Source organism: Ammospiza caudacuta, chromosome 15, assembly GCF_027887145.1.
Source record: "Ammospiza caudacuta isolate bAmmCau1 chromosome 15, bAmmCau1.pri, whole genome shotgun sequence".
NCBI classification, from domain to species: Eukaryota; Metazoa; Chordata; class Aves; order Passeriformes; family Passerellidae; genus Ammospiza; species Ammospiza caudacuta.
Genome location: NC_080607.1, coordinates 4,051,843 through 4,079,626, shown reverse-complemented (window position 1 = coordinate 4,079,626; position 27,784 = coordinate 4,051,843). Strand labels below are relative to the sequence as shown.

The following is a 27,784-nucleotide window of genomic DNA, read 5'->3' as shown; positions in this document are numbered from 1 at the left end:
AAGGGAATATTTTTAAAATTGCATCAAGGAAGAATAAAAAGGGAAAAAAAATCAAACATGGTGACAGAAGACAACAGAATCAAATACACTTGAAATGATCTTATGTTGAATAAACTTTGAAAAAACATGAACAACCACTTCCTTTGCTTTTTGACCCCTTACAACTTTGAAAAGGCACCCCTGCAGAACATGACCCCCCTGCAGATCAAGACTGCAGACCCTGGGGACTGAGCTCCCTAAAGAAGGTTTTTGTCCTCCAGAGCAGGATTAGCAGGATTTCTTTTATCACTTCCAGTCACTAACATCCTTGATTCAGACTCAGCTTTATCATGGTTCTTAGTCACTTGGGCTTTCAGTCTATTAAAATCACCAGATCTCTTGGACTCATATCATCCCTACAGATAGCAGAAGCCTGTATTACTTAACTATTAGCTTCATTAATTTTCTGTCTCTCTACATAGAATCTCCATTTCAGTGTCTTCGATTTCTTCTCTCCACATTTTGCAGTATCCCATGATGAGTACAAGTATTGCACCTTCACCTTCCCTTCACCTTTCTTTAGGTCCTCAGGTCTGCTCTGGGCAATAATGTCCAGTGCTTGTCCAGTTTACAAACAATTTGCTTTCCTATCAAGGATAAGCCAGTCCTAGATAGGAAACAGTGATGATAACTGTTTCACTGTGGGTTACTCTTGCTGCATTACTTCCTTTCATCTTCTCTCTCCTACTATTCCTATAAATTTAGTTACAAAGCTGACATGCACTGATGAGCAATTGAAGCTGTTCAGGTCACTTTTTGATCCTGAGAAACATACAGATACTGTGTTCTATTCCTCATCCTGTAGTAGTACTGTGTGATCCTGACCCACTGGATTCATTAAATAGCTTTGTAAAAATACATTTAAAACAAACCTGCTTTTCAACATTCTTGCTTGAAGATTATCATTTTCCTTACCCACACCACAAATTGCTTCCCTCCCCAGCTGAAAAAACAGTTTTTAGACTCTCTGGTTTATAGGTAAGTTCAACTAATTAAAAACCCCAACCACCTAGCAAAACCTGCTTCAAAATAAATTGCAAAACAGCTTTCTCTCTGCAGTATCTGATCCTGTGCCTGTTCAACTGCTTGGACCAATATTAGAGTCATACCAAAGCAAATCCAGATCTGAGATTTAAGAGTAATCGGTCTGTTTTACATCCAATAGGCAAGAATTCACAAGTTCTTTTTCCTCATTATTTTCAAATTTCTCCCAATATAGTTTCAGATACCAAGCACTTTACTCATTTGTGTAATCATTTAAAATAAAAAAGCCCCATCATCATCACAATCTCTACATACTTTGCCACAATGCAATGTGTCTTTTAATTCTTATTTCCAATTTAGTATCAGGACTAGTTAAAATAATTTAATTATTCTTCCATGTGACTTACTAGAACAAGAGAGGATGGACTTTATTTGAAAATATATACCAAGGGGAAATGAAAAAAAAAATCCAATTAAAAATCAATTAAAATTCTGGACACCTTTTTTTTTGTGAAACATCAACTCGCAACTTTCAGAAGACGAACAATTGGGAGCTCCCCCAGCACAGAAAGTACATCCCAAATGCTTAGGCGCCCCATGCATTCCAGGAGGGCTGGAAGGCAATAGATGGGATTCAGCACATTTTTATGAAGGTCTGACATACAGCATCAGCATACCCAGAAACATTTTATGGAGAAATTAAAAATCCCTGATGGTGTTGCTAGAAAGCTTATTTGATGGCAACTTCAATCCATTACAGGTCTCTTGACAATAAACTACATTATTCCTAGAGGCAAACTGAATACAGTATCTCCAGCATCTCTGTAGGGAATGGGAACAGAACTGGAGGAACATGGACTGACACAAAAAGAGTGTGAGAGTAGGGCCTGCAGAGCCAGATATGATAGCTAATCTTTATATAGCAGCAAGGCTCAAGTTGTTCCATCCACAAACTAAGGCCAAAGAACCAGGGCATATGAGTGGTTAGGGCCATGTGGAAGTTCCAAACCTCTTCTCCTGTGCACTCTCAGAAGACCACTTGTGCTTCAAAGAACCTGTTCAGTTCTCCTTGGAGGCTGGTGGGGGTTACTTTGTTTTGTTTGTTTTTGTTTGTCTGTTTGTTTGGTTTTGGTTTGTTTGTTTTTAAATGGGTTGATGCCATTGCTTATTTATGTTGTCTTCCCAAGTTCAATTTTCTTCTGGATGGCACGTGCTGAGTGATAGATCAAGGAGTCAATGAAACCGGCAACTAAAGGAGAAAACCAAAGCAATGAAGTCAGACATGCCTCAAAGACAGAACAACTCCCAAAGACAGAAAACACAAACCCTGCTGTCAGAGGAAAGGAATACCACGTCCGTTAGACAGAAAAAGGTTCTGCTGCTGCTGTTGCCGCTCAGAGCAGTAAAGTCCTCACCTCCTCAGGACAGACAAGACCCACCCTACAGGACAGAGGTGATCATGCTTCTCTAGAAAAGATCCCTTTTCCAGAAATAAAAGAGACAGGCTGCATCATGCATGTTTACTGATGACTGAGAAGAGTTTGGAGAGGAAGCCGATGTGCTTTACGCCACTTGTTGCCTTGATTCAGCATGCAAAGGACTTGTTTCCCATTTCTTGCTCATTTCACATCAACTCTAAAAGTACCATATGATGGCCTTGAAGGATGCCCTTTATTGGAGATAGCAATGCACACCTACCAGACACAAAACAATACAAACCACTACCTTTAATTCTTTCTGCAGTATTTTCCTCAAACCTCTCCAGCCCTGAAGAAGCCTATTAATTCAGTGTTTGTTTGTGACCACAGAAAAACTCAGAGCGGCCTACTGTACCACAAACCCCAGACAACCAAGGTTTTCACAGGATAGGAACCTTGAGTTCCTGCCAGGGAAGGAACACAGAGGTTGCTAGGGAGCTATTTTTCAATGAAAATATATAAAGCTTCATATTCTTTCTTTTATTCAAAACTTCAATCAAAGGAATAAGTAAATGATTACCTGGCTGTATACAAAGACATTTCAATATGATATAAAGCACTGCAGCTAAAATGGGAATTGAATCCTCTTTTTATTACTATATAATATTATATTCTTGGACTTAATATTTGGTCTATCATGCTTCAGATAACTCTTGTGTGGTTGTTTTGCCCTGAAATTATCTCTATTTCTGGAATCAATTTGATATGGTTACACGAACACTGAGGTGACTTTAGAATAGCACAGAATCATCTAGGTTGGAAAAGATCTCTAATGTCATAGAGTCCAATTGCCCCCAGCTCTGCCAAGCCCACCACTATAGCACGTCTTTAAGTGTCACATCTACACATCTTTTAGATTCCTCCAGGAAGGGTGACTCTACCACTGCCCTGAGCAGCTTGTGCCACAGACAACCCTTTCCATGACAGATTTTTTTTTCTAATATCCAATCTAAACTTCCCCTGGTGCAACTTGAGGCCATTTGCTTTCATCCTCTCCCTGTCAGAAGAAGAGACTGACCCTCATCTGGCTCCAACCTCCTTTCACACAGTTGTAGAGAGCAAGAAGGTCCCTCTTGAGCTTCTTTTTCTGCAGGCTGAGCACCCCCACCTGCTCAAACCTATGTTCCTGCTCCTTCCACAGCTCCATTCTCTTCTCTGGACTTGCTGCAGAACCTCAATGTCTTGCTTGTCATGAAGGGTCCAGAACTGAACTCAGGATTCAAGGTACATCACCAGTATGCAGTGGGGGACAGTCACCGCCCTGGTCCTGTTGGCCACGCTATTGCTGGCAGAAGTAATTGACCTTATTGGCCACTAGCTGATTTGATCTCTAGAATACAGAGAGTCTGAGCATGGTGCATGGCAGAAACATGAATTGGCTGTCAAACCCAGTCAGTGCTAACGGGCACTTGAATTTGTCATGAAAGAAATTTCTGAATGACTTTTCAATTCAGAGATGAATAGGATAAAATTTATTGCAGACAGAAATTCTGTTTAACAATATCAGGTTAATTGAGCACTGTGACACCTCAGATGATGGAAATCTTGCAGATAAAGGTATGATGTTATATACATAATTGATACAGACGTTATGTGACACAGAAACTGGTTTCTCAGGTCCCTGACCACATCTTCAGGCTGGCCCTTAACACCCACATGTCTGACTATGAGCACTCTGGATTACTACCTGGAGAGCACGGCTGCACCAAGGCTGCTCCCATGCACAGAGCTGAGCAGATACTGATTAGCTATTCCAGATGCCAGCACTGAGAGTGAAGTGCAGATACTCAGATGTATCTGCAGGAACCTCTGAACCTCTTCTCAAAAGACCCCATCTAGTCCTTGCAGAATACTAGCTGGAGGTCCTATGTCTGGGAGCAGTTTGATGTCTCTCAGACATATATTATGCCCATGGCAACCTGGGTTCACAGACTTAACTGGCGTTGATTCCACATGAAAACAAGTATCTACTTACAGACCCAAGCTGGCCAAGAATGCAAGTACAGACACTTTCATATGGTCTGTGAAGAACAGCTTTGTTAGAAAACAAAATGTCCTGTAGAGCATCAAAATGAAATATTATGACAGGTCTACAGGTCTAATTAAATGAAATGCTGTAATAGGTCTACATTATCTACAGCATCTTGTAAGCCTCCAGTGCTAGCTACAGTCTGATGCCACTCCTGTGGCTCTGCAGAACATGTATCACTTCCCAAGGGCTGAAATAACCTCTCTTAATCAAACAGAGATTTATTACTAGACACGCAGACTTTAGAAAGCATAAGATAGTAAATATTTACACTTTAGAAAGCAAAATGATTGAAAGGTGCAATACCTGTAAATATGCCTCCAACAATGGCACAAACTCCAGTGAGAAAGTGAGTAAAGGACCTAGAATTTGAACAACCAACATGAGCTCAGATACCAATGTCAGGTATGTAACAATTAACTGATAATTCTAATAATATTCATCATACCATATAAGTATGCATTCCCTAAATAGTCATAGCTAACAATTCTCAAATTAAGGAATTAATTAACTCCTACTGGCTACAGAATGGAGTTTGTCACTGCTACTTTTAGTCATCAGCACTAAAAGAAGTTCTGAATTTATAAACTTGAAAGATGGGCTTTCAATCTCTAAGACATTCCTACCCAGTGAGAATGCACAGGAGGGTCACACAACACACTAATTAAATCCTAAGCACACATTAATACATTTTAAGATATAGACATTTTCTGCCCCTCATTATGAACCTCAAAGACTGGACAGCTACAACCCCTTCCCGTTCCCTGCAGCTGCATTGCCAGCCATTAACCCAGAGAGAAGAGGAGGTTCCACACTGGCTGGAAGATGTAGAAAAGTGATAGCAAATTCAGACTAAGGGACCAGTTGGACTATGTGGGTGCTGCTGGTAAAATGGGTATGCTATGTAAATCTAATCTTCCCATTAGAAGTCTGAACCAAGAACCATCATATCACACTTCTGCTCCTCGCACCACTTTCCCATCTTGATACATAGCAACAGATAAAACCCAGACCACAGTTCACACAGAGAGGAAGGGCACCAGTAAGCACCTCTTCCTTTTCACTGGCTGGGAAGGGGCTTGGATGAATTTCAGGCATTTGCACTATCATGTCTAAATGACAATGAAGTTTCAAGCTATTCAAAATTACAAAATCAATGAAGAATGAACAAAATAGAATGAAATGTCTCTTACCTGTGCTTCTCCGTCAGCTTCACCATCATGGGTGAAAGCTCATACAGCACAAAGACACCAGGCAGACCCTGGTCTCCCAGTAGCCCATTTGCTATTTTCTCATGTCGTGTAACTGAGAACTGGTTAGTTCTTACCACCTACCAGGAAACAAACACAGCAAACATTATTTTGCCAACAGGGAATAGGAAAGGCTACTAAAACATGCGTTCAGTGAACCACATCAGCGTGGCCCTGCCCATGTGGGCAACCTGACAGTGGTTAGAAAGAGTTCAAGAGCTATATCAGAGCTCTATCAGGAACAGGTATTTGCTATCAGGTCTATTTTTACTATAGGCTACCAGTTAAAGCTGCAGCTAGCCCATGGTATGAAGGAAGCATAACATCCAGGCTGGACTATTTGGTCTCTGCTGGCACACAATAGCATAAGCTGTCCCTCTCAACCCTGAGTCTATGTCACCCTCTGCAGGACCAAAATGCAGTCCTGCCAAGCATGCTTCAGGAGACAGTACTGATAGCAAAAGGCCATAAATAATCAAGAGTGAGAAAAAGGAAAATAATATATAGAGGCAGGAGATCAGAGAAAGACAGAGATAGCCTGTCTTCACATAAATTAAGATCAACCTTCAGCATTCTTCTGTGCCCTGCCATTCTTCTACATGTTGTTCATACTAGCCCTATTCTTAGAGCAATTAAACTGAGTTTCTGTAAAATAAAATTATGTTCTATCATCCCTACTAAGTTATCTGACACAAATTACAATCCAAGTGGAGAAAGATACTATCCAGGTTTCTTTACCGAATTCCACACTTGGGGTTTCCAAGTACTGAATGTACAATATAGCCCCTGGTATACATCTGGCAACACATCTGGATCCACAGTTGCTGTCAGCATCAAGAATATGAGAAGAAAGTGAAGGCTTCCACTTGTCAAAGTAGCAGGGAAAAAGGTACTTACTTCACCATCTACTTTCCTATACACAGTGGGGACCACTTTGACAAAATATTGAAACATCATAGAAGCTATAAGCAAAGAAAGGGAGAGACACAATTAATATAAAGCCATAAGCTGGAAGCTTTTCACTGACAGGTCAGGTAGACACAAACTACTTTTGTTCAGCTTGTCAGGGAACATCTTTCTGCACAACAGCTGCTGGAGGTTTTCAAGGACAGTAAAGTAAATGTCTGAAATGTGCCTTCCTTTTGCCAAAGTGAATTTCATTTCTGCTCCCACCAAAACCAAAACTCATGGCATTTTGGCCTTGAATAAATAGAAAAACTATTTCTACAAACTTGCTATAGCTTTACCAGTAAAACTTCTTGCAAATTCAATTCTAGTCCAGAAAAATGTCTTAACAACATAGCCCTAAGAAAACTTCCTCAGATCTAAATGAGTATCTCATATCAACTTCAATTAACATTGCAGTTTATTCTTGTAGAAGCATGGCATTTATTGTATCAGAAGATGAAAAGGAAGATCAGGACCAGTGAAGAAAAAAATAGAAGAATCCCTTCTGTTGCCCCAGACCAGCCTGTTCCTTCAGTTCTCTTAAGGATAACACAATGCAAGAAAAAAGCTATTTTCTATGGAATTCCCTAGAGAAGACTATCCATCCATTTCTACAGCAGAAGTAATTCTTGCATATGGTATATTTAGCTGCAATAAACATAAATTTGACCTGCAATCTACTGCTTCTACTTCTTTACTGGAGCATCTCTTCAGAACAAATTCTTCAAGAATTTACCAACTGAGGTAAATTTCCCTGAGGCTCAGGATGAAAAGCTTGAGCTTATGCAGAAATTTACCAGTCAGCTACAGGTCCTCCCTCTCAGATAGTTTGTTACTTCATAGAATAACTACAGCATCATAATCATACTGAACATTATGATACCTTTTAATTTTTTGTACTTTTTTTCAAACACCATCCTCTGATTTGGGTACAAGGATCAAAATCAATGGTAGAAAACTTTAAAGAACAGATTCAGGTAGGACTAACAATCCTATCACCACTTCAAAGCAAATTACTTCTTTCTCCAAGCTTTATTACATACAGTTCCAATTACCTTCAAAGGAAAACTATTCAGGCTTCAGTGGATCTAAAAAAAAACCCCTCTGCAATGGCATGTAAAGGACCTTTCATAGAAAAGCAGGCTTGTGGAAATAAACTTAAGCACAGCAGCAGCATGAAGAAAAAATTGTCTCACAAGCCAGCAAATCTGGAGCTATCAAGATCAGCAATATTTCAACTTCACTGCAGCTTTTCAAGCTCTTACTGTTGGGTATGTCAAGATCAGGCAGACACCATAGCTCTCCAGCAACTACCAATTAGGCCTTTTTTGTCTACCTTGCATCTTCTCATTCTCTCTCACGGTAAGCAGTAGTTAGACAGGGCTCTCCTTGAACTATATCTGAGGTAGGCCTTTAATAATGATACACTGTACCTGCTGTTGTGCATTCACGAATGCTGAAGAGATACCTATTAGAAAGGTCACAGAATCCAAACATGTTGGCAGACTTCTTCCAGGCAAATGGAGACAGCCGCTCCAGAATGAGCAAAAGGTGGAGGAGTCATATTTCACATAACACTGTCAGGGTTTTTGTTGAAACTGAGAACTTTGCTCCTGTTCTCTTCTAACACTTATTAATACAGACACTTAAAAAGAGACTTCTTTCAGCTGTCTTTTACCTTGCTGTGCAGTGATGGCTGTCCCATCCAGAGGGTTCACAATGCCTGGATAATCCCTTCCAAATGAGAGATGTTTGATATAGTGCGTCATATTGATCTGAAATGGAAATGCTAATAACTCAAATAGCTGCACAGCACATGAGGGGTAAGGTAAGGGGCCTGAAGGTCGTTATTGGTATATTTTTCTGAGCCTGGCTCTAGAACAGAGACAGGTGCTCCTTTTCTCCCTGCATCCCAACTGTAAACTCCAAAACATTTGCTCTTCTTTTTTATTCATTGGAGATTTCAAGACAAGGAATTTCTCCTTCTCCTGCTTGAAATCTACAGATCTCAGTGCCCTTTCCTCCCATCTACAGAGCAGGCTCTCCCACCCACTCCTCTCTCTGCAATAGGAGCACATACTATCAGCTGCCTTGGAGGAATAAGTATGAGCATTGTCTGCTTTCCTCCCAGCACAAGGTAAACTCCAACAGATCCAGAAGCAGCTGTGACAATATTAACCACAAGAAACTGTGAAGCATAGATTAAGGGAAAAGGCAGGCTCAGGAAGAGAAGCGCAGGTTTGCCAAGCAGCATGCAAATGTCATAGAATGTATTTCAGAACTCTCTGTGAAAGCAGAACCCAGGTTTTGCTTAGACCCATAAAGCCAAATCTGCAGCAATCTAGGATCTTAATGTGGCAATGGGAGGGAAATCCAGAAGGAAAATAGACTAAAAGAACTGTAACACTGCTGTAGAAACACTTACATTATCAAGTCCGAAGCTCTGCAGATCGTGAACTGTAATAGAAAAATAGTTAACAATATATCTCACATTGTCATAGCAATAATATCTCCCTCCCATATTCTAGCAATAAGGCAGCTCCTTTATTTCCATCATGATCTAAAATGGCAAGAAAATTGTCTGGGCTTCTCTCTTGCTTGCATAGTAGGGTGTGTGACAGATAAAACTGCTGTAATACCCCTCCTTACACAGAGCCACCACTAGAATAAAAGAAAATAAATTTAATTTGGGGTTACTTCAGCTTAGGTACTCAATCTTCACCTGCATGTATTCTTCATCTAGGGCAAAAAAAGACCCCAGAGGTCAGAAAAGAAAGCTTTGCTGTTAGCTACACATAACTTCTCTCACTACTGTAAAACACAGAGGCACAACAGATCTAAACTAACAAATGAGCAGAGCACATGCTTTAATATAACATGCAAGTGCCCTTAAAAATAATCATCATCTTAGTAACTCTCAGCACTCTGCCTATCAGCCTTGCTACTGCTGTCCAGAGAACATACTAGGAAAGGAAAAGTCTTTGCGGGAATGGTCCAAGCAGGTTATTTACAAACCACTAGTAGGACCACAGTGACTGTCAACAGTGTTGGGATTTGGGGAATTTGGCCTGCATCTCTGCCCTTCCCACATGTAGCAATGTGACAATGCTGGCAGCACCACACACCCCTAGAAGGGATCTGGCAGAGATATGGTATGGGGATTTTTGAAGGAGTTTTGAATGAGTTAAAGACGATGCCTCTGAGTTTTTTAGATTATGCGATTTATTTTTCTTATCTTCTACATAGGCAGGAAGGGTGAGTTTGGCTCACATCTTCCCTGCATGGCTCAGAAGGTCATAAGACCTCTAGCTACAAGACTTTTAAAGAATTTATTGACCAATAAAACACTACCAACAAAGATATTTATGTTTTTGACCCAATCCTTAAATATTTTGTCTTATGGACTCATGCTACAGTGTAAACTTTATTAGCCAATCATGTTATGTATGACAAAAACCTACAGTACTGCATTCTAAACCTCTTGTTTACCTTTGTAACTACTTTTATTTTTTCTGTATCTTAAACTCCAAAACTCTAAACTGTCTTCTATTTAGCTTAACATGTCTCTGCTTTAAACTATAAATCCACATTCTCGCTCCCAGCACCTAAGTTTGGAAACCTTTTCCAGGGTCTCAGATCAAATCCTGTGTTTAATTCTAACCTTCGGCTTACAGGCCCAAAATTCTGAGAGTTCTCTGCATTTTGGATTCCAACATCTTCCCATTCTTTTTGTACTAAGAATACTCTTTTGATGGCTTAGTCAATTATCTTTCGTGCAGTGGAGTAGGTAAGGTACTGCTATAACTATGATGACAATCAATATATACATGCTTATCTTTAAAATCTGTGGGAGGCAATGGTTATCTTCTAGTTTGCTACTTAAATGACTTTATGCAATACCAGGAGCATCAGTCTCAGGATGAAAATCTAAATTGCAACTCCATTTCAGTATCACTCCTACCAGGTTAATCCAAAGTCATACAATGAACTCAAAGAAGCCAGAGCCTGTGGCCATTTTAACAGGTAAATTCATGTGCTCAGGAAGGCAGACTTCACCTTTCAATTTAGCAAAGTAAAACACAGTTCAATAATTGTGGGCTATTACCTTAGGAGCTAATGGAGTCAGATCACCAAGTGTTGCTACATTATTAACAATGATTAGAAATGCTGCTCCCGTGAGAGCCTAGCACAAGAGACAAGTTGCTGTGTTGATTTGGCACAGCCTGGTTTTTGGTAGTGAGGGAGGGCCATAGGAGTAGTTTCTGTGAGAAGCTGCTAAAAGCTTCCACCATGTCCAGCAGAGCCAATCTCTGATGGCTCTGAAGATGGACATTCTGTTGGCCCAATTAGAGAGGCTGGTAATGCCTTTGTGATGACACAGTTAAGAAAAATTGAAACACGCATGCGCAGTTTTCTCCGGGGTGGTGAGGCGCCACGGCTGCTGCTGTCCTGGCGCAGCGCGTGGCAAGCCTCTACTGCCTGGCCAACCCCAGCCAGCCGTGTCATGGGAAGAAGGGCAGGGGCAGTGGCAGCAGCCTCTCCTTCCCAGGCCCCGCAGGAAGAGAGGGGTTAAATAGTGCGGGGCCGTGGTGGCCGTCACTGCCCGCTTGGCGGTGGCGGGGCCGCGTGGCCAGCAGCAGAAACACGGTGAGAGACTCTCTGGTACAGAACCTCGATGAGATTGACCTCTCGGAGCTGTGGGATCCTGTAGGAATCTTTGAATTAGCAGAACTCGTTATCAAAAGCACCTATGAGCACCAGTTTTACTTGCAGTCACAGAAGAGGAGGAGGTGGGCACATGTGAGGGACAACAACAGGGCAACACCAAGGTCAGTGGAAAAAGAGGGGGAAGAGGTGCTCCAAGTGTTAAAGCCAAGATTCCTCTGCAAGCCATGATGAGGACTATGGTGAAACAAACTGTCCCCTGTGAGGCACGAAGTTCATGGGGGATGTAGAGATCCACTCACAGCCCATGGGAAAAGTGCTCCTGCCAGAGTGGGTGGATACCAGAGAAAGATGTGATCCAGTGGAAGGCCCAAATAGAGAGAGAGAACCCCTGCCTCCAGAGATAGAGGGCCCTTGCTTCCAAACTCAAACAGACTATCCTTAGGGGACTGCACCCCATGGACAAGTGACATGCCACAATAGTTTTTGGAAGACTGTTTCTCCGTGGGAGGGATTCATGCTACAGCAGAAGACTCCGCTCCCTGAGCAAAAAGAAAAAGATCTTGGGTGACGAACTGATCAAAACCAATATGTCCTGTCTCCCTGCACTGTCAGTGGGAAAGAGGGAACAGCTGGGGGCAGAAAAAGATGGTTTAAAGTCTTATTTTACTTCTCATTATCTTCCTCTGACTCTGTTAATAAGAAACTTACTTTATACCTTTAAATTTGAACCTGATTTGCCCTTAAGAGTGTTTTCTCTCAGTCCTCATCTCACAACTCAGAAGCCCTTAGTTTTTTCCCCCCTTTCTGCCCAGCTGAGAGCAAGAGAGGGAGAGCATATAACTTTCAGGGGTGCCTGGTATTTGGCCAGTAGCAAACCACAACAGCTGCAAAGCTAAAGATCTGATTTGAACTAGCCTCTCCTTTAAAACATCTACTTAAGTGTGCTGTGAACTCTTTTTTTCAATTAACGTTTTTTAGTAAACCACCAGAAGCTGTACTTGTATTTATATAAAACCCTTACTAAACCTAAAGAGATAGGCATGAAAAATAGAGAATGTACAGTTAGAAAAGGAAATGCTAAAGTACACTCCTCCTAAGCCTCTGATGAAGGGAGAGGTCCTCTTGCAGATAAATGCCCAGAGACTAGGTTGCTGTACTTGGAATTAAGTCAATGGGTCTGCATTTCAAAGAGCTCAGAGATGCACTGGCTTCAGATATTCCTTTTACTATCTCTGACTGGAGTGCAGACCTGTCACTGCGACTAGCACAGTGACAGCACGCAGGTTTGTGTTCCTGTGCTGACAACTGTATGAATAAACTTTAAAAAAGAAATTCCTAGTAAAAATTTGGAATTATATGTGATGGTGGGCAGGGGAAAGAAAGAAAGGAGAAGTGGCCTTGGCATTATGCTCTGTTATTCTTAACAGTTACCAGCAACACTAGGCTGTTTCATGTTGCACTTATTATGTGCACTTAAGTCAAGAGTTCAGTGCCTTAGCTGCCAGTGAAGTGTCAAGTCTTGCTGCCTTTTGTGCAGACACTAGCTGGCTAACCTTCAGTTATAACAAAGTTCCACAGAGATCCTGGCTCTGATGGGTCTGCATTTAAACTGGACCTACGTGAAGATCCTTGTGGGTCCCTTCTATCTCAGAATATTCTATGATTCCATACCACCAAAGGAATAAAACTTTCTTTGTCCCACCATCTTTTGGTCCCTCAGCTCATTCCTATCCCACCCACCTTTCAGTCATGAGCCATCTCAGACTCTGTAAAAGGCTGAAATGCAAGTCTTGCTTTATCTGAGGCTATTCTTCTAGTCAGAACAGCTCCAAAGTAAGGTTAATTCCACAGCTGCACTGGCATAGTGATGCACAGGGAGGGAGAGGGATGATCCTTGTGGTAGCTGTGCTCCTAGAACCCTTTGCAGGATTATGATGTTTGTCAGATTTATCACCTGGGTAGTCACATGTGTTGGTACATGTGAAGCTGTATTGAGGACTAGTGAGCATGACAAAACTTACAGGAACAGCACAGTACCAAAGAAATCCCAGGGCATCACTTGAGAAGGACCAGACATTAACTAACATGTTACACTAGACTTACATTGTGTGTGACCCCTATTATTAGTTATGGCTACCAAAAAAAAAAATGTCCCCAGAATGCTCTGCTATGCTTTCCACAACAAAGTAGTTTTTATAAAACTTCCCTCCAATAAGTGATTCACAACTCTGCAGTAGAGCTGCTCAGTTTCTAGAAGAGTCTTCCACCATCCCGCAGGTTTATTTCTCCTTGATCACCGATGATTATTCTAAGCACATATGTACATACTCTACGTTGCAGATACACATTTAGCTTAACATAAACCAGCAGGCTATTAAGCCTGCTAAGATAAGGAACAGGACAAGGAAAGAGAACAGAAGATCTTTAAAAGACAGTCTGCTAGGACCAAAGAGTCTTATTTCTGAAGAAACAAGCACATTTTTTTCATTTCCTTAACCACATCTAACAGGCAAAATAAAGATACCTGCTAAACATCTTAAGTTTGTCAAGAACTCTGTCTGCTTTATAGAACCAAGATTTGTTCATGGTTTTAGTAACACAGTTTTAACTAATGCTGTCTATCTGAAGAATTCTCCCCATCCTGCATTTCTGACCTGGACAATCACAAAGCCTCCTTGGACTTCACAAAACTCAGTTCTTAACCCCTAAAAGAGGATTAACAGCACTTACAGCCATTCAGGACTCTGTCAATAAACATGTGAAGGTTCCAAAAAACCGAAGACTGCCACCCAAACACATTGCTCCAAGGCGAGATAGGACACCACTTTTCAAAGTGGGGATAAATTTTATGGAGGAAAGTATCTTACAGGAGCACAGTGGCAGGAAGATGGAAGTGGCATAAAGATGTGTTGTGAAGAGGGGAATGAGGCAGGGAGCAACACAGAAAATGTTGCGGCTAAGCAAAGCTGAGACTCTGAGCTCTCTGCCAGATGCTACTGACTTGAAACACCACATCTCAACCTGCAACTGCCATGATTACCCATAGAAAAATCCAATGGTTTACTTAACCCTTGTAAAAGTTCCTACAAACTACTCACAGATCAGCTGTCTTGGTACATGAAATTTCAGGACATATTCTCTAACGTGCTGTACAAATGAGATTAAGTGAGATAATTCTCTCATCTGACTTGAAAAGGCAGAAGTTGCTCTAACATATCAGCACATTCCCCTCAAGCACATTAGCGGCACAGTGCAGCTAAACATTTGTCAAAACATTATCTCCAACATGGGGATACTAAAATCATTTAAGACAAGGATTCTCCACCTTTTCCACCTCGTTTACCACAGAAGAATGACCTGGCACAGCTCTCCTATTAGCTTCCTGGAAACCTTCTCAAATCCCAGCCTAGATCAACAGCTCCTTCCAAAGGAGATTTATGAGCTCAGCAAATAACAAAAATCATGTTAGTTCTGTAGTCCAGAGGAAAAAAAAGGATACAGCAACACCTAATCTCAGCAGCATACACTGGGAAAACAAGTAAAGTAGAAGAGAAAAGAGAAATGTTCATATCCTTACAAACAGATTCAGGTAGAGTACTATTTAAAGTTCATACCATAAAGGGGAAGAGAAACATCTGTGCTTATGTGCTTTTTAGGCCATATAAAATCACCCCCTAGACAGATAAAGGACTGGTATACGGTCAAGCAATCATTTAAAGTGTAACAGAGAACTCAAAATGCAGTAATTAATCACCAAAAGGAAAAACACAGTGGGATGTGCGTATATGTTAAGTGAACTCCAAAGCAGCATGCCAAACAACAGTATTGGTTATATTTAGATTATTTTTCAGTCATAAGATAAGAGAGATAATTTTAGGAGCAAAGCTATTCAGAAATGCACCCAAGGTTTATATTTACAACATATTAACATTCAAAGCTGTGTAACAGGTTCTTTATTCTTAATCAGTCCTGTGCTATTTTCATCCCACCTGATATACAGAAGAAATAACAAATCATGAGGCTGATTTTGTTCATTCTGTTGCAAGATCCTGACAAAGGTGAATACCAGGAAAGATTGGGGGCAGGGAAATGCATGTTTGAACAGCCTATCTCAAGCGAGGTAAACTCCTTTTTTGTTTGTTTCAAAAGCTTGTTCATTTGTATTGAACACTGTGTAGTATATACATTTAGCACTAATCAGTAACTGTCTTAAGCTTACAGAGCCTTATAGTTGTATGGGCCTCTGAATCCTTCCCACAGCAATTTGATCCCCTTAGCTACATCTCTGCTGGGGCTTCTACAATAGTATGATTTTTGGTATGGAGAAGGAAAAGCAGCTCCAGAGGGCTACTTGACAAATGTTAAGCATTCCCAACAACTGGTACAACTTGAGCAACTTGAGCTCTGATGGATGATAGCAAAGTGACAAATGAAAATGTTATTTCTGTTGTCTCCAAAACAGACTTGTTATAACTTGAAAACAGTTTGTCCACCATAAATGGGTGAGACCTTGCATCTTTCAGCACCAAGACAACCAAACTCTGGTAAGAGGTCACTAGGGTAAAAAGAAAAGTCCTCAGCAGTGCTGAGGATGAAGTAAGACTCTCAGTGTTCAGTATTCAGTATGGGGATAAAAACAGTTCCCTAACAGACACTACTTTGGGACAGAAGTCAGAATGAGCTCATACACACCTCCTCTATGGAAGGAATCGTGTACAGGTGATCAGAGGATTTGGATCTTCCCACACTGAACGGGTGTCCTGATGGAGACTGAGTCCCACATAATTTTTTTTTTAAGTATGTTGTTGGGCAGGAGAAGAACTCAGATAAGTAACTGCTACCTGTAGAGGCCTGTGCAATAGTAACAAGCCCACAACTACTTGGGCTATAGGAAAGGAACAGAGAAGGAGACTGCAGTCTCTGCAGAAAAAGGAGCTAGTGTGACATGCTCTTGGCTGACATTGGGAAGGTGCCAAGGGACTTGAAAAATGACAATCAGTCTGCAGTCAAAGACTTGGTAGCTTTTCACAATTCATTAATCAAAACACTAAAAAGTATGTAAATAAGAGGCTATTTGGGGTCATCCACAGCGTCCAAGAATGAGTTCAAATAGGTTCTGGCTGTCAAACAAGCTCTAGCAGAGAAAGAAAGAAGCCCTTTGTTAAATACATAAACAGAACACTAATGAGGATGTACAACTGACCAGTGGATCTGACTCCTAGAAAGCTAACAAAGCTTCACACCTTTCTAGGCAAAGCTTGGTGGCTCCAAGGAGAAGACTCCTTTTCCAGGACTATCATCATAAGAAAGAGCAGCAAACCTGTGTTTTTTCCTTCCACAGCTATCACCACAAAAGAGGATGAAAACAAATGGTAATCTCTCAAAAACAGCATCTTCAAAGATAACTTTGTTCGTCCAGCTGACATGTAGGGTGCAAGAAAACCACAGAATCTGGACCACATACAGACTGCTTCATCCACAGAAATTATCACAGTCATTCAGAGTGTGTCTTCAGGACAGCATGTCCTGAATGATGCCACCAACACCATCTTCTTTTTAAGGACTCGAAGGAGTCTAATGAGACATTTTAAATAATCCTGAAAATCTCTCTGGCTGTCAAAAAAGCATGATTGCCAATGTCTTTTCTAAAAAGTACTGATGATGGTGTAGCCACATTTCTCTTCACAGAGAAAAGCAAGGCACAATATGACAACATGATGGCACCTCAGCAACAGAGTGACCCAAAGACAATCTAAAGGAGGAATGAGAACCCTCAGCCTTTTCCCTTGACTATAAGAAACAGAGCAAGAAAGATGGGAAGTGATATAGATAACATCACTCTCCTCAGGAGCCTACCATTAGGTAGGTGAAGTTTCCACAGGCAGGAAAGTCACTCTCAACTACTGCCAATGAAGCAGGAGATGGCTGCTGCTGTACAGGCATGGACAGACATGGCAGCAGCCCCTGAAGCACAAATCTCAGAGGTTAAACAGCTAAATCACCCAATCATTTCTCTTTCCTCTGAGACAGGAAGGAAAGACCACAGATGTGAATTGCTGCAAAAGAAAACAGATACAATATTCAGAGTCACAAATTGGCCCAGCTGATGGTGGAGGCTGTCCTTGCAGACACAAAAGTGAAAGAACTTCACCAAAATCTGCAGCACATTGCATGAACCAAACATAAAATCTCAGTTTAGGATTCAAAGTCTAAACAGACAACAGTGAAGCAACCCCAACCTCAGCAAGAACCAAATGAATAAGCAGGGCTTGAGGCTGTGCTGCTTAAAACAGAAGACTCTAAGTATCGGTAATGTTTGATTCTGGCCTCCCTCAATGCAGGAGAACCAAAGCTACTTGTTTCAGTTTAAGAATTCTGATTGGAAGTGCTTCAGCCCTCCTCACAATCTCTTTCAATCCTCCTCCTAATGATCTGGGATTTCTTAGTGCAACTGAACAACAAATGACCATTTGCAGCCACTATGACATTCCAGAGTTGGAGGTCTTCTCTGACACTGATGCTGTCACATCATGGTGCAAGCCTAAAGTGACCAATTTTAAATGCTTCCAATAACTTGGAATGAAAAGCAGCATCACTGCTTGCTTCAAAAGCAACACATTTCCAAAGATTCAGCTCAGATTCTCAGGGAACACAGGATGTGAAGAACAGAGACAAGTACCAGTTCAAGAAGTTCAAGCATGGTATTTATGCACCAGCTAATAGGCAATTAACCATTTTAGATGGCACAAAAGCATAAAATCAGCCATGTGAGTCATCCTAGACAGGACAATTCTGATGACCTGAGATTAGGAATGAGTAGCAATACACACTAAAACATAGTAATGGTGAAAACTGAGATAAAATACTAACTAGTAGTAAAGTGCTCAGTCTCTAATGGAGAGCTGAGAACACAGAGCTTACGCAAATAAAGTTATATATAACTGAAGTTAAATAACTAAACAGAAATGAAATTGCACCTTACACAGTGCTGCCACGTGTATCAGCCCCTCTTATTCTACTTTCTGAGATAAAGCCATTTCAACTTGTTTCTCCCTAGGAAAGAAGTTAGAGTTTCAAGATCTTAACACCAAGCAAACAAGAGTTCAGAAGCTCAGATCAGGATTACATCTGTAGTCAGATCTACAAAGTGCTGCTTAATAGGACCCTTGGGACAGTCACAGTGATGCCCATGTCCATTTCCTGGCTGGAGATGTATGATACAACAGGAACTTCAGCATAAAAAGAGAGGAACAATGCAAGAAACTGAAAAGCTGATATGCAAGCTTCAGTATTTCAATGCCACCTCAAAATAAAAATCCAACAATCAGCTGTACAAACGTGGTACAGACTCCAATAGGAGGCAAGAAGAATGGTGCAGTGGACTGAACTTTCCACACTACTCATATTCGTGATCCTCATATTATCTACTGATTCATATCAGTAGGGAATAGAAAGAAAAGCAAAAATACTGTCAGTCATTAGAGTTCTGCATCAAGTAGGTCAGGTAAAATGATTTAGTGAATTGTTAATGTGACTTACAACAACAGTTTGGAATATTCAGACTTCTCTTAGACTTTCAACTTCATCCTGTGTGACATTCTGTTAAATGTATTAACAGGACTGCATGTTAAAGCAGACCCTACTGAAAGAATCAAACACCACAAGCACTTTAATTCTTGTCTGGAACTATGATCCAAACGAGATACAAGTTCTGGAAATACCTCACAGAACTCTGTCCTCTCACACTAGTCAAATTCTTTACCTGAAATTAAAGGGAAGAAAAAAACCCAAAAGATTAGAAAGAAAGGTTACAGTGAGTCATGTACAAGAAAACAACCATACACTGAGCAGTCCATTTTCCTTACAGGTCTGGAAAACTTCCTTGTTTGTTGGTTAGTGTAATGAAAACACTGCCAAGGAAAAGGCTGGGTAAAAAGGAAAATCCCACATTATAAATAACTAGGAAAGCAAGAGAGAACAAAAGGAAGAAAATCATTAGGCCACTGCTTCTCATGTTTAGCCAGGATCACAATTCTGGATGCAGTCTGGTACCTTCAGACAGAGCTGAACTGAAAGAGGTTCAGAGAAATCCTGCAAGGAAGCTCAGAGGTTGACTGGTGTCCACAAATGACCAGCTTCATATGCTGTGACTCTTCAGCAGGGAAAGATATGCCCTGAGCCCTGTACAGGAAAGGCCTATGAAATGCTGATGGGCAAGGAGACAGTAGGAAGCAACTACACTCTTTTTCTGTAGGCAAAGAGAAGGCCATCAGATACAGCCAGCAGGAACAAGCAAATGAGTGGATGAGGTTGGCAGTAACTACACAGTCCTTTTGCATTTTTGTAGTAAATGCCATGGACCTGGGCAAGACCCCATGGAGAATCTGAACAATAGGAATGCTGAGACAGCAACAGAACTTCCTGTCTCCTGACTCCTGCCCCAAAGCTTATCTCTGTAACCCTATAGGCTATGTTACTTAACCCTCACTACTGGTCAAATCTGGATCCCCCCGAACCCTATAAAAGAGGTGTATTTTAGCCCATTCGACAGAAGAAGAGCTGTCACTGGGACCCTTCACAGATTTCCCCAATAAAGCCATCTCTGTGGAACCACCAGCATCTCTCCCACTCCTCTCTCGCCATCTGCTGCAGCCTCAGCCCGGGGGCACCCCTACCTAGCACGCAAGAGCCGAAACCCTAAGAGAGCTTGCAATCACTAATAAAGCTGATAATCACCATTCTTGCTAGAGGGTAGCCCCGCGGCATCAGCCTTGAGCTAGCTTAGCTTTGGGCACCCTGTCTCCCTGGGGACTGAGCTCCCGAGCTATCTTGCACTGCTTGATGATAAGGCCAGAATGGAGGCCTTATTAGGTTTTATCTGTATTTTCTGAGTGAATTTTAATTCAGCTCTGCAGCATTTCTGGAGGACATGGAATTAGCGAGCTTATCCTGACCTCTCTGTACACAAAGTAGCTGCTCTGAAGCAGCCAGCTTGAATTCCTGTATGTTACAGAGAGGTGTAATACAGACATGCTTCTCCTTAACATATATGCCATGACTTCGCTGATTCTGGCTGTAGTAAGGTTGCTGCTGTCATGAGAGTTTAAGCACACAAAGGAGGTTTTGCCACAATAAGTGAAATATTTTTTTTTAATTACAAACGATCGGTATTATGGGGGAAACCATTATTGTTGTTTGTACAAAAGTGCTTCTGTGCTCAAAAGTTTGTTGTTCTCCAAATACACCAGTTACTCCCACCAAGCACATTCACATTCTCCCCTGACCTTAACCACAGCAGTACAGACTAAACTGGAGTGAGTAATAAAAGGAAAAAAATACAGATTTGATGTGTGGACTCTTCACTGGATAAGGAACTACTTGGATGATCACGTGCAAAGGGTAGTGGCCAATGGCTCAATATACAGATGAAAACAGGAATGAGTGGGGTCCATGTTAGGAAAAGAACTGTTTAATACTGTCATCAATGACATGGACAGTGAGACTGAGGGCACCTCAGCCTATCTGCAGATAATAGCAAGTTGAGTAGTAAGGTTGATGTGCTTGAGGGGCAGGACACCATCCAGAGGAACCTGTACAAGCTTGAGAAGTGAGCCCAGTGAACATCATGATCAAGTGGAAGGTGCTGCACCTGGGTAAGGGCAACCCCCGGTACCAATACAAGTCAAGAACTGCCCAGGGGAGATGGAATTGGGAGTGTTAGTGGACAAGAAGCTTAACATGACCTGGCCATATGCACTGGCAATCCAGAAACCATTTGCATATTGGGTTCATTCACAGCAGTATGGGCAGCAGGTGAGGGGGAAGACACTCCCTCTCTATTCCACTCAGGTGAGACGCCACATGCAGAGACGCCTCCAGCTCTGCGATGCTCAGCACAGGGAAGATGTGGACCTGCTGGAGCAAGTCTACATGAGCACACAAAGATGCCCCAAGGGCTGGAGCACTTCTGCTATGGAGAGAGGCTTGGAGAGCCTGGAGAAGAGAAGGCTCTGGGCAGACCTGAGAGCCCCTTCTAACAGCAAAAGGGAACTGTAACAAAGATGGGAACAGACATTTTAATAAGGCCTGTTGCAATAGGACAAGGGGCAATACTTTTAAACTAAAAGAGTGCCGATTCAGACTGCATATAAGAAATTGTATATGTTGAAAGTGATGAGACATTTGCACAGGTTGCCTAGAGAGCTGGCAGACACTCAGTCCCTGGGAACATTGAAGGCCAGGCTGGACTGGGCTCTTAGCAATCTGCTCTAGTGGAAGGTGTCCTTGCTCATTGCAGGGCGGTTGGACTACATGGCCTTTTAAAGGTCCCTTCCAACTCAAACCATTCCATGATTTTGTAAACTACCACTATGGTTCTCACCACGCTATATTTATACTCAAGGAAGTCCTTCACAACATAATTTTACTCTGAACCTCATGAATAGAGGAAAATATCCCTTCTAGAGGTACTTGTAGTTAGGTTCAGGTCTGAAAATTTTACTTGAGGTTGTTTGACTGCAAAGCAGCAAAGTTTTGCAGAACTGAGAGACTACCCAGAAACATCCTCTACTATGTTCTTCCACACTCATGTGGCAGCACCCCTAGAAACCACTTTTCTGTTTGTCCATGATAGTTCTAAACCACTGTAACAAAACTTCAACAATGTCCTCCTCACTGAAGCAGTGATGTTGTTACTACAGACAGTAATGCAAAGATATTAAAAGAAAATGGTCAGACACTTGAAACCACAAGGTCCAATAAACAGGAAAAGAAAATACTTTACCATGTACATGAGACTGTTGAAAACTTTTTCCTGGTGCAAAGTGAAAATTTCCAGCTACCTGCAGGAGACAATAAACATTCATTAAATGGTCTGAATCTATGTAAGCAAAGCAGTTGTACTGGTGTTTGGACTTTTAGGATTTTGTTCACACAAGACAGACACCAACTGACTCATTTTCACAGGGGACAGTAGCAGCAGACATTATCCTAAGAGAGGTATGAATTTCCCATGTTCATTACAGCCAGTGATGCTGAAATCCGTGATTAAATACTGATGTGGATAACAGCTGTTCTATCCAGATTATTTTGTGGACATAAAAAAGAGAAAAGGAGGAATTAACTCCCAAGTAGGGAACTGTCTGGTCCTTCAGAAAATACAAAACACTATCAAAGAAAAAGAGAGGATAAAGTGAGGATGAACACTTATAACAATAGTCAGCAGTGATCCAATGTATAAACCCATGAAAAGAAGAGCATGCAAAAATAAAGCACTTAACCTACTAAACCCCCCTCCCAAAGCAACCCCCCAAAAATCTGCAAAAGACAAACTGGTAAAATTTCATCCTGGACTCTGAAAGGGATATGGATATTAGGCGCCAGTCCTCCCTGACACTTACTAGCAATCACATGCACTCTGCCTTGGAAGATCTGAATGTACCAAGCTCACTCACTGTATTAAATCTTTGATGCCTGGGCAAACCTATGCTTTATGTTAACTGCAGACCTGTTGAGAATGAAGATGCACAAAGTTCCAAGTGCCTAAAAAAAGGCCCCAAAAACTTCCCCAGTGACACTCACACTTGGACCAGTCCTACATCCAGAATTCCTCCTGGAATCTTCCTGCTCATCATATATTGTGAGAGAGGGTCCCATAACAGTTCAATAGCTATGATAATGCTCAAATCACAATCTCTGGATATGACAGTACAAGGTCTACTTTCTAGAAATAAAGACTGTGGTCTCCAGGAAGAATACACAAGGATAAAAAAAAAAAAAAAGAAAAAAAAAACACCCCAAAAATAAAAAACCAACAGAGTTTGAAGTTAAAAACAAACGAAAAATAGCCTGGGTCTGACTTCTAGAGGGCATTTGGGTATGCAACCTGTGTATTTGTGAGGGTAACCCACAAAATGACAGGTTACATAGTTACCTGGTGCATCTTGTGTATTTTCATACATCATTTGCATAAACCACCTCTCTGAGCATTTTCAGCCTTGACAACCAACTCCAATAGCCTTGCTTCCTGTTTTTCTAAAGAAGATAACATTTCACTCTCTCCAGCACCTCTGCAGGCAAGTTGGTTACTGCTATCTCCAGCACCCACTTTTGGCCTCTGATTTAAAACCGGAAGGGCAGTGGAACAATTCAAGCTAAAAGAAGCTGCCTCTCCTCCTCTAGAAATCTCAGCAAAAATACTTGGTACCCAGGTGGGATGAAAAGATGAACTTCTCCAGCTGCCATGACTTCCTATCAGCCCACAGAACACAAACCAGAACTAGCCTCTTTTCCACTGCTCTTCCTGACTGTCCTCCTGAACCTCATGACAAGCACAAAGATGTAGCTGACCCCAGAGGTTATTCTATGATAGTACTGTAAGCACCTAAAACTGGAAAAGGAGAGGAATGTCCCAACTCTGCCTTTTCACAGTCCTCATCATCATGCAGCAGGTTCACAGCAAAAGCTCTCTCTCACCTTGTTGACCTCTAGGAAACCATACACTTGGCAGCCCTCATTCTTCTGCTCTTGCATTTTCTGGCTAAACCCTTCCCTCTTGCACTGCTCTATGCTATCTGGGTTCTTGAAGGCCCAGCCTCGCCGCCTGTATGCTTCTCTGACATCGTCACAGGTATTACAACACCTGCAAAAAGCACAAGCACCATCTTACCATCTTTATCATTAAGACGAGATGCCCCAGCTCAGGACTTGAATCCTTGACAGGATTCAACAAAGCAGCAACACAAATATTGGGGACTGGACCTTGGAAAGTGGCCTAATGGTCCTGAATAAGCATGATCTTCTTGATGTGCCTTTTGAGGTTTGGAGGTCAGGATGCACACTCTTTGAATACAGGACTGGAGTCCAAAGAGGGCTCTGCCTGGCCATTTACACATCCCTTGGCAAAGAAATTTATCACAAAAACAACATCAGTGTCCCCCAGTTATAAGCAGTTTGGAACTTCCTCATGTGAACAAAGCATCTGCCTATTTCTATTGCTCCTCTCCTCTGTTTTTAGGCCAAGACATTGGGCTAAAGGGGGGCTTAACTACAAACTTTCTTTGTACTTTTCTACCTGTGGACAATACTTGGTTACCAGAAAAAACCCCAGGTTTCTTCCTTGGTTTCATGTTTTGGTGGACATGTTGAACGAATTCCTGCTGTTGAAGGCAGCAGTTATGAATACCTCAAGATGAAAACATCTCTGGGAAAGGACACAACTTGACAGATGGGACAAACCAAGTTATCACTGAGCCAAAAATAGACAAAATTAGTCCAGAACCTATATGGACTATCATGGATCCATTCTTACAGTGATTTCCTGTTCGGAGGAATGAGGAATACGAAAAGATGCCTGTTGTTTGTGTGAACCATAGATGTCTGGTCTTTTCTCCTGTAAGGAAACAATGCCACCAGCAGCAGTGAGAAGGCAAGGCCAGGGCATAACCAGGTTTTACGTCAAGATACCTCGTGTAACAGTGAAATAATTTAAACACTTCTGCTCTGGACACCAAACAAGCCCAGAAAATCTCTCACCTGCTGAGATACAAGTTTTGTACTGCTTAAACAGGCACGTAGACAATCCAAACAACCTACAGATGCACCTTCTCAACAATCTTGAGTGCAGCTTCCAAAGACATAGCCAAACCACAATAGCTCTTATCGCTGAACATGTGCCTGAGAGCAGGATTTCATTGCACAGACCTTCATAGACATTTGGAAAAAAAATATGCATATAACATACCAGGATTCAAGCGCTAAGAAGATAGGAAAAAAGTGTAAAGGTTACCGAATGTTCTCTGACTCTGCCCCATAACAGCTCTCGCAGCGATCAGCATCCAAAGAATTTGGATCAAACACTTTTTCTTCTTCTTTTCCAAGCTCTAAGACAAAACAAGATTCAAAGTGATGAGACACATCTAGAAACTCTGTCTTGTACTCTTGTTCTGCTCTATGCATAATGAATACTCTGCACACAATGTGCTACTGCACATCCTGCACCCAACATCCACCTAAAATGGTATGTATGTAGCCTGCTGAGGTGTGGAGCAAAACCAAGAAGGAGCATAGTATTTGTCCTCTCAAGAACAGCCTCCATGGAAAGAACTGGCTATCTGTAAGCCTTGCTGAAGCATCAGACATTGCTTGCATAAAGGCTTTGCTAAAGCATCTAAAGTAGACCCAACCAGTACATTATGAGCAATACAGGACTTGCTTAAAAACATGTAGAATAGTTTTTTTACCCAAATAATAATTTTTAAAGTCACAACCTGTGATGGTTGCTAAGTGACATAGCAGTAAGAACACTATCACCACATTCCCATGACAACCAGAGAAACCCTTGTGCCTGCCAATTGTTCAGCTCTTGCCTTAGTTTAGCCTTTCAGCGTCAACAACAAAATGTTAAATCTAAAGTGATACAAAGCTAAAAATTTGCTCATGTTGATACTCAGAACTACACTGACTCCCAGAAAATAGAACAAGTAACTCATGTTCTGGAAAGGAAAAGTCAAAATAGTAATAGTGTGCGACTGAAAAATGCTTTGTCGGAATCCTTTCTGGTTGGTATCAAAGAACAAGGATGAGTCATAACATATAAAAAATGTAGAGGAGAGGTTTATGTAGCCAAGGATCCCTTATTACAGCTTGCAAACAATAGATCAACTCACATGTATTTATCCAGGTGTGCATTAACACACACAGAGTTAATGCAGTAAAATGCAAGTTTAGGCTTAAAAGTTAAGTCACTGGAGCCTTTCCTAGAATCACACAGTCCCATTTGTTCACCCACTGTGATTTAAAGCCAAATTTTGCAAGAACAGCTGCTTGATTTCTAATCTCAAAAGACCACCAACTGTGCAACTTTATTCCTCAAATGCATGCATAGGTCTTTATCATAGTTTCAGAGGGACTGGGCAAAGATTTTCTTGCAAAAGTACTGAGTGTAAGAGTAGTTTAATAGATCTGCATGCTATAAGGTATTCAAGACTTTGTGGCATTTAAACACTCTACAGCTGTCACCTTGCTCCCACAAATCTCAGAACAGGCATACAACGGAAACACTAACAGAGCATCCAACGAGGACAGGTAGAAGAGCATCTTACCATGTCTCTCAGCCTCTGGAGTTACACGATTCCCAGCTTTATCCAAGCGTTGTTTAAACAGATTGTGCTCTACATCCAGCTGCTGCTCTCCTGCTACATCCATTGCATCAATGCTCAAATCTGAAACCAGTGCACAAGGAAAGTGATCTATAAGCATACATTTGTTATGAGCACACTGAGCCTCTTGAGTCCCTGCCAAGGACAAAAATTATCATCACCATTCAGAAGTCTTACTCACAAGCACAAGGCATATGTGGAAAAATAACATCTAGATTGATCTTCAGTTTATCTCCCCTTGATTTATCAACGTATAATTCTGGATGAACCTGGGAACAAAGGAAAAACAGTCCCATTTTACTTGTGAGCAAATCAAAAGGCCCCTTTCTCTTGGTGCTTTGGCCCAGGAGCTGATTTTTAAGACAGAAGAGGTTTGCGAGACAGCTAAGCCACTGCCCTGCACAGCCCAGCGCATGCCATTTGCAATGCTGTTAAATAACTGGGGGATCTCTGAACGTGGGGAGGGAACAAGGCTTCAGCGCTTGCTTTCCCTTCTTGGCTTGGCATGGCTGCTCGCAGGAGGCGTGACGTACCGCCGTCCTGGCAGGACGCCACAGACGGGGGAGGGCAGCTCGCCCCCACCGCCGCGGCGACCGGACAGGGCACAGAAAAATAACGCGAACCGCAGGTCTATGCTGGGCGAAGCTGCTGTCTGGGCAGCCCAGGGGGGAGGCCCGCCGGGGGCAGGGGCAAGGGCGCTTCGGCCACCCTGAAGGGTTGCCCGCCGCGAGTCGGAGGCAGCACCGGGGTCTGGGGCCGTGTCCGCTCCGTCGGCGGTACTTACCTCCTTGGTGAGGTAGTACTGCAGCTCCGAGAAGAAAAGCAGCACCATGATGAGCCCGCTAACTGCCGTCACTGCCGGGGAGACGAGAACCACTGTCAGCCCCGCCGCAACCAGACCGCCGCCGCCCCGAGTCTCTAACGAGCGCCGGCCCGCCAAGGTCCCCCGGCCACCCGCAGCGCCCCCGCTCACCCAGCGCTCCCCCACACGTCTTAACCCGAAAATCTTCTAGAGTCTTCGGAAAAGCGTCGAACCGCTTCAGCCGCCACAGCGACTCCATGACGCCGCGCGGCCCGGAACCGAACCCTTCTTCCGGCGCCGGCCTCACCCCGCTCCCGGGCCCGCCCCCGGCGGGGAGCGGTTCTCTGTAGCCGGCGGAGCTTCCCAGTCCTGTCTGTAGCCTCAAGATGCGGGAGGGCTGGAGTAGGGCGCTGACAGCTTTTCGAGAG

General features: G+C 42.3%; 1 protein-coding gene across 1 annotated transcript; it reads right to left on the bottom strand.

The window, feature by feature from the left end:
- Positions 1 to 9: 9 nt before the first annotated feature.
- Positions 10 to 27,617, bottom strand: ERGIC3 (ERGIC and golgi 3). The gene is made up of 13 exons (XM_058814473.1): positions 27,528 to 27,617; positions 27,339 to 27,409; positions 26,736 to 26,823; positions 26,498 to 26,617; positions 25,183 to 25,276; positions 23,871 to 24,036; positions 22,180 to 22,237; positions 9,154 to 9,185; positions 8,407 to 8,503; positions 6,678 to 6,742; positions 5,724 to 5,860; positions 4,837 to 4,892; positions 10 to 2,272 (listed from the first exon to the last, which is right to left on the bottom strand). The coding sequence occupies exons 1-13, from the start codon at positions 27,613 to 27,615 to the stop codon at positions 2,193 to 2,195; spliced, it is 1,152 nt and encodes a 383-aa protein (XP_058670456.1). The 5' UTR covers positions 27,616 to 27,617; the 3' UTR covers positions 10 to 2,192.
- Between the last annotated feature and the right edge of the window lie 167 nt (positions 27,618 to 27,784).

Bases quoted from the DNA above. Each gene is read 5' to 3' on its own strand.
- ERGIC3 (XM_058814473.1), bottom strand. From the start codon at position 27,615: ATGGAGTCGCTGTGGCGGCTGAAGCGGTTCGACGCTTTTCCGAAGACT. The intron at 22,238-23,870 runs GTGAGAGAGAGC...TGTCTCCTGCAG, and splicing joins GTTTCCTAGAGGTCAACAAG to GTAGCTGGAAATTTTCACTT. The intron at 2,273-4,836 runs GTATTGCACCTT...TTTCTCCTTTAG, and splicing joins TGTTGGAGGCATATTTACAG to TTGCCGGTTTCATTGACTCC.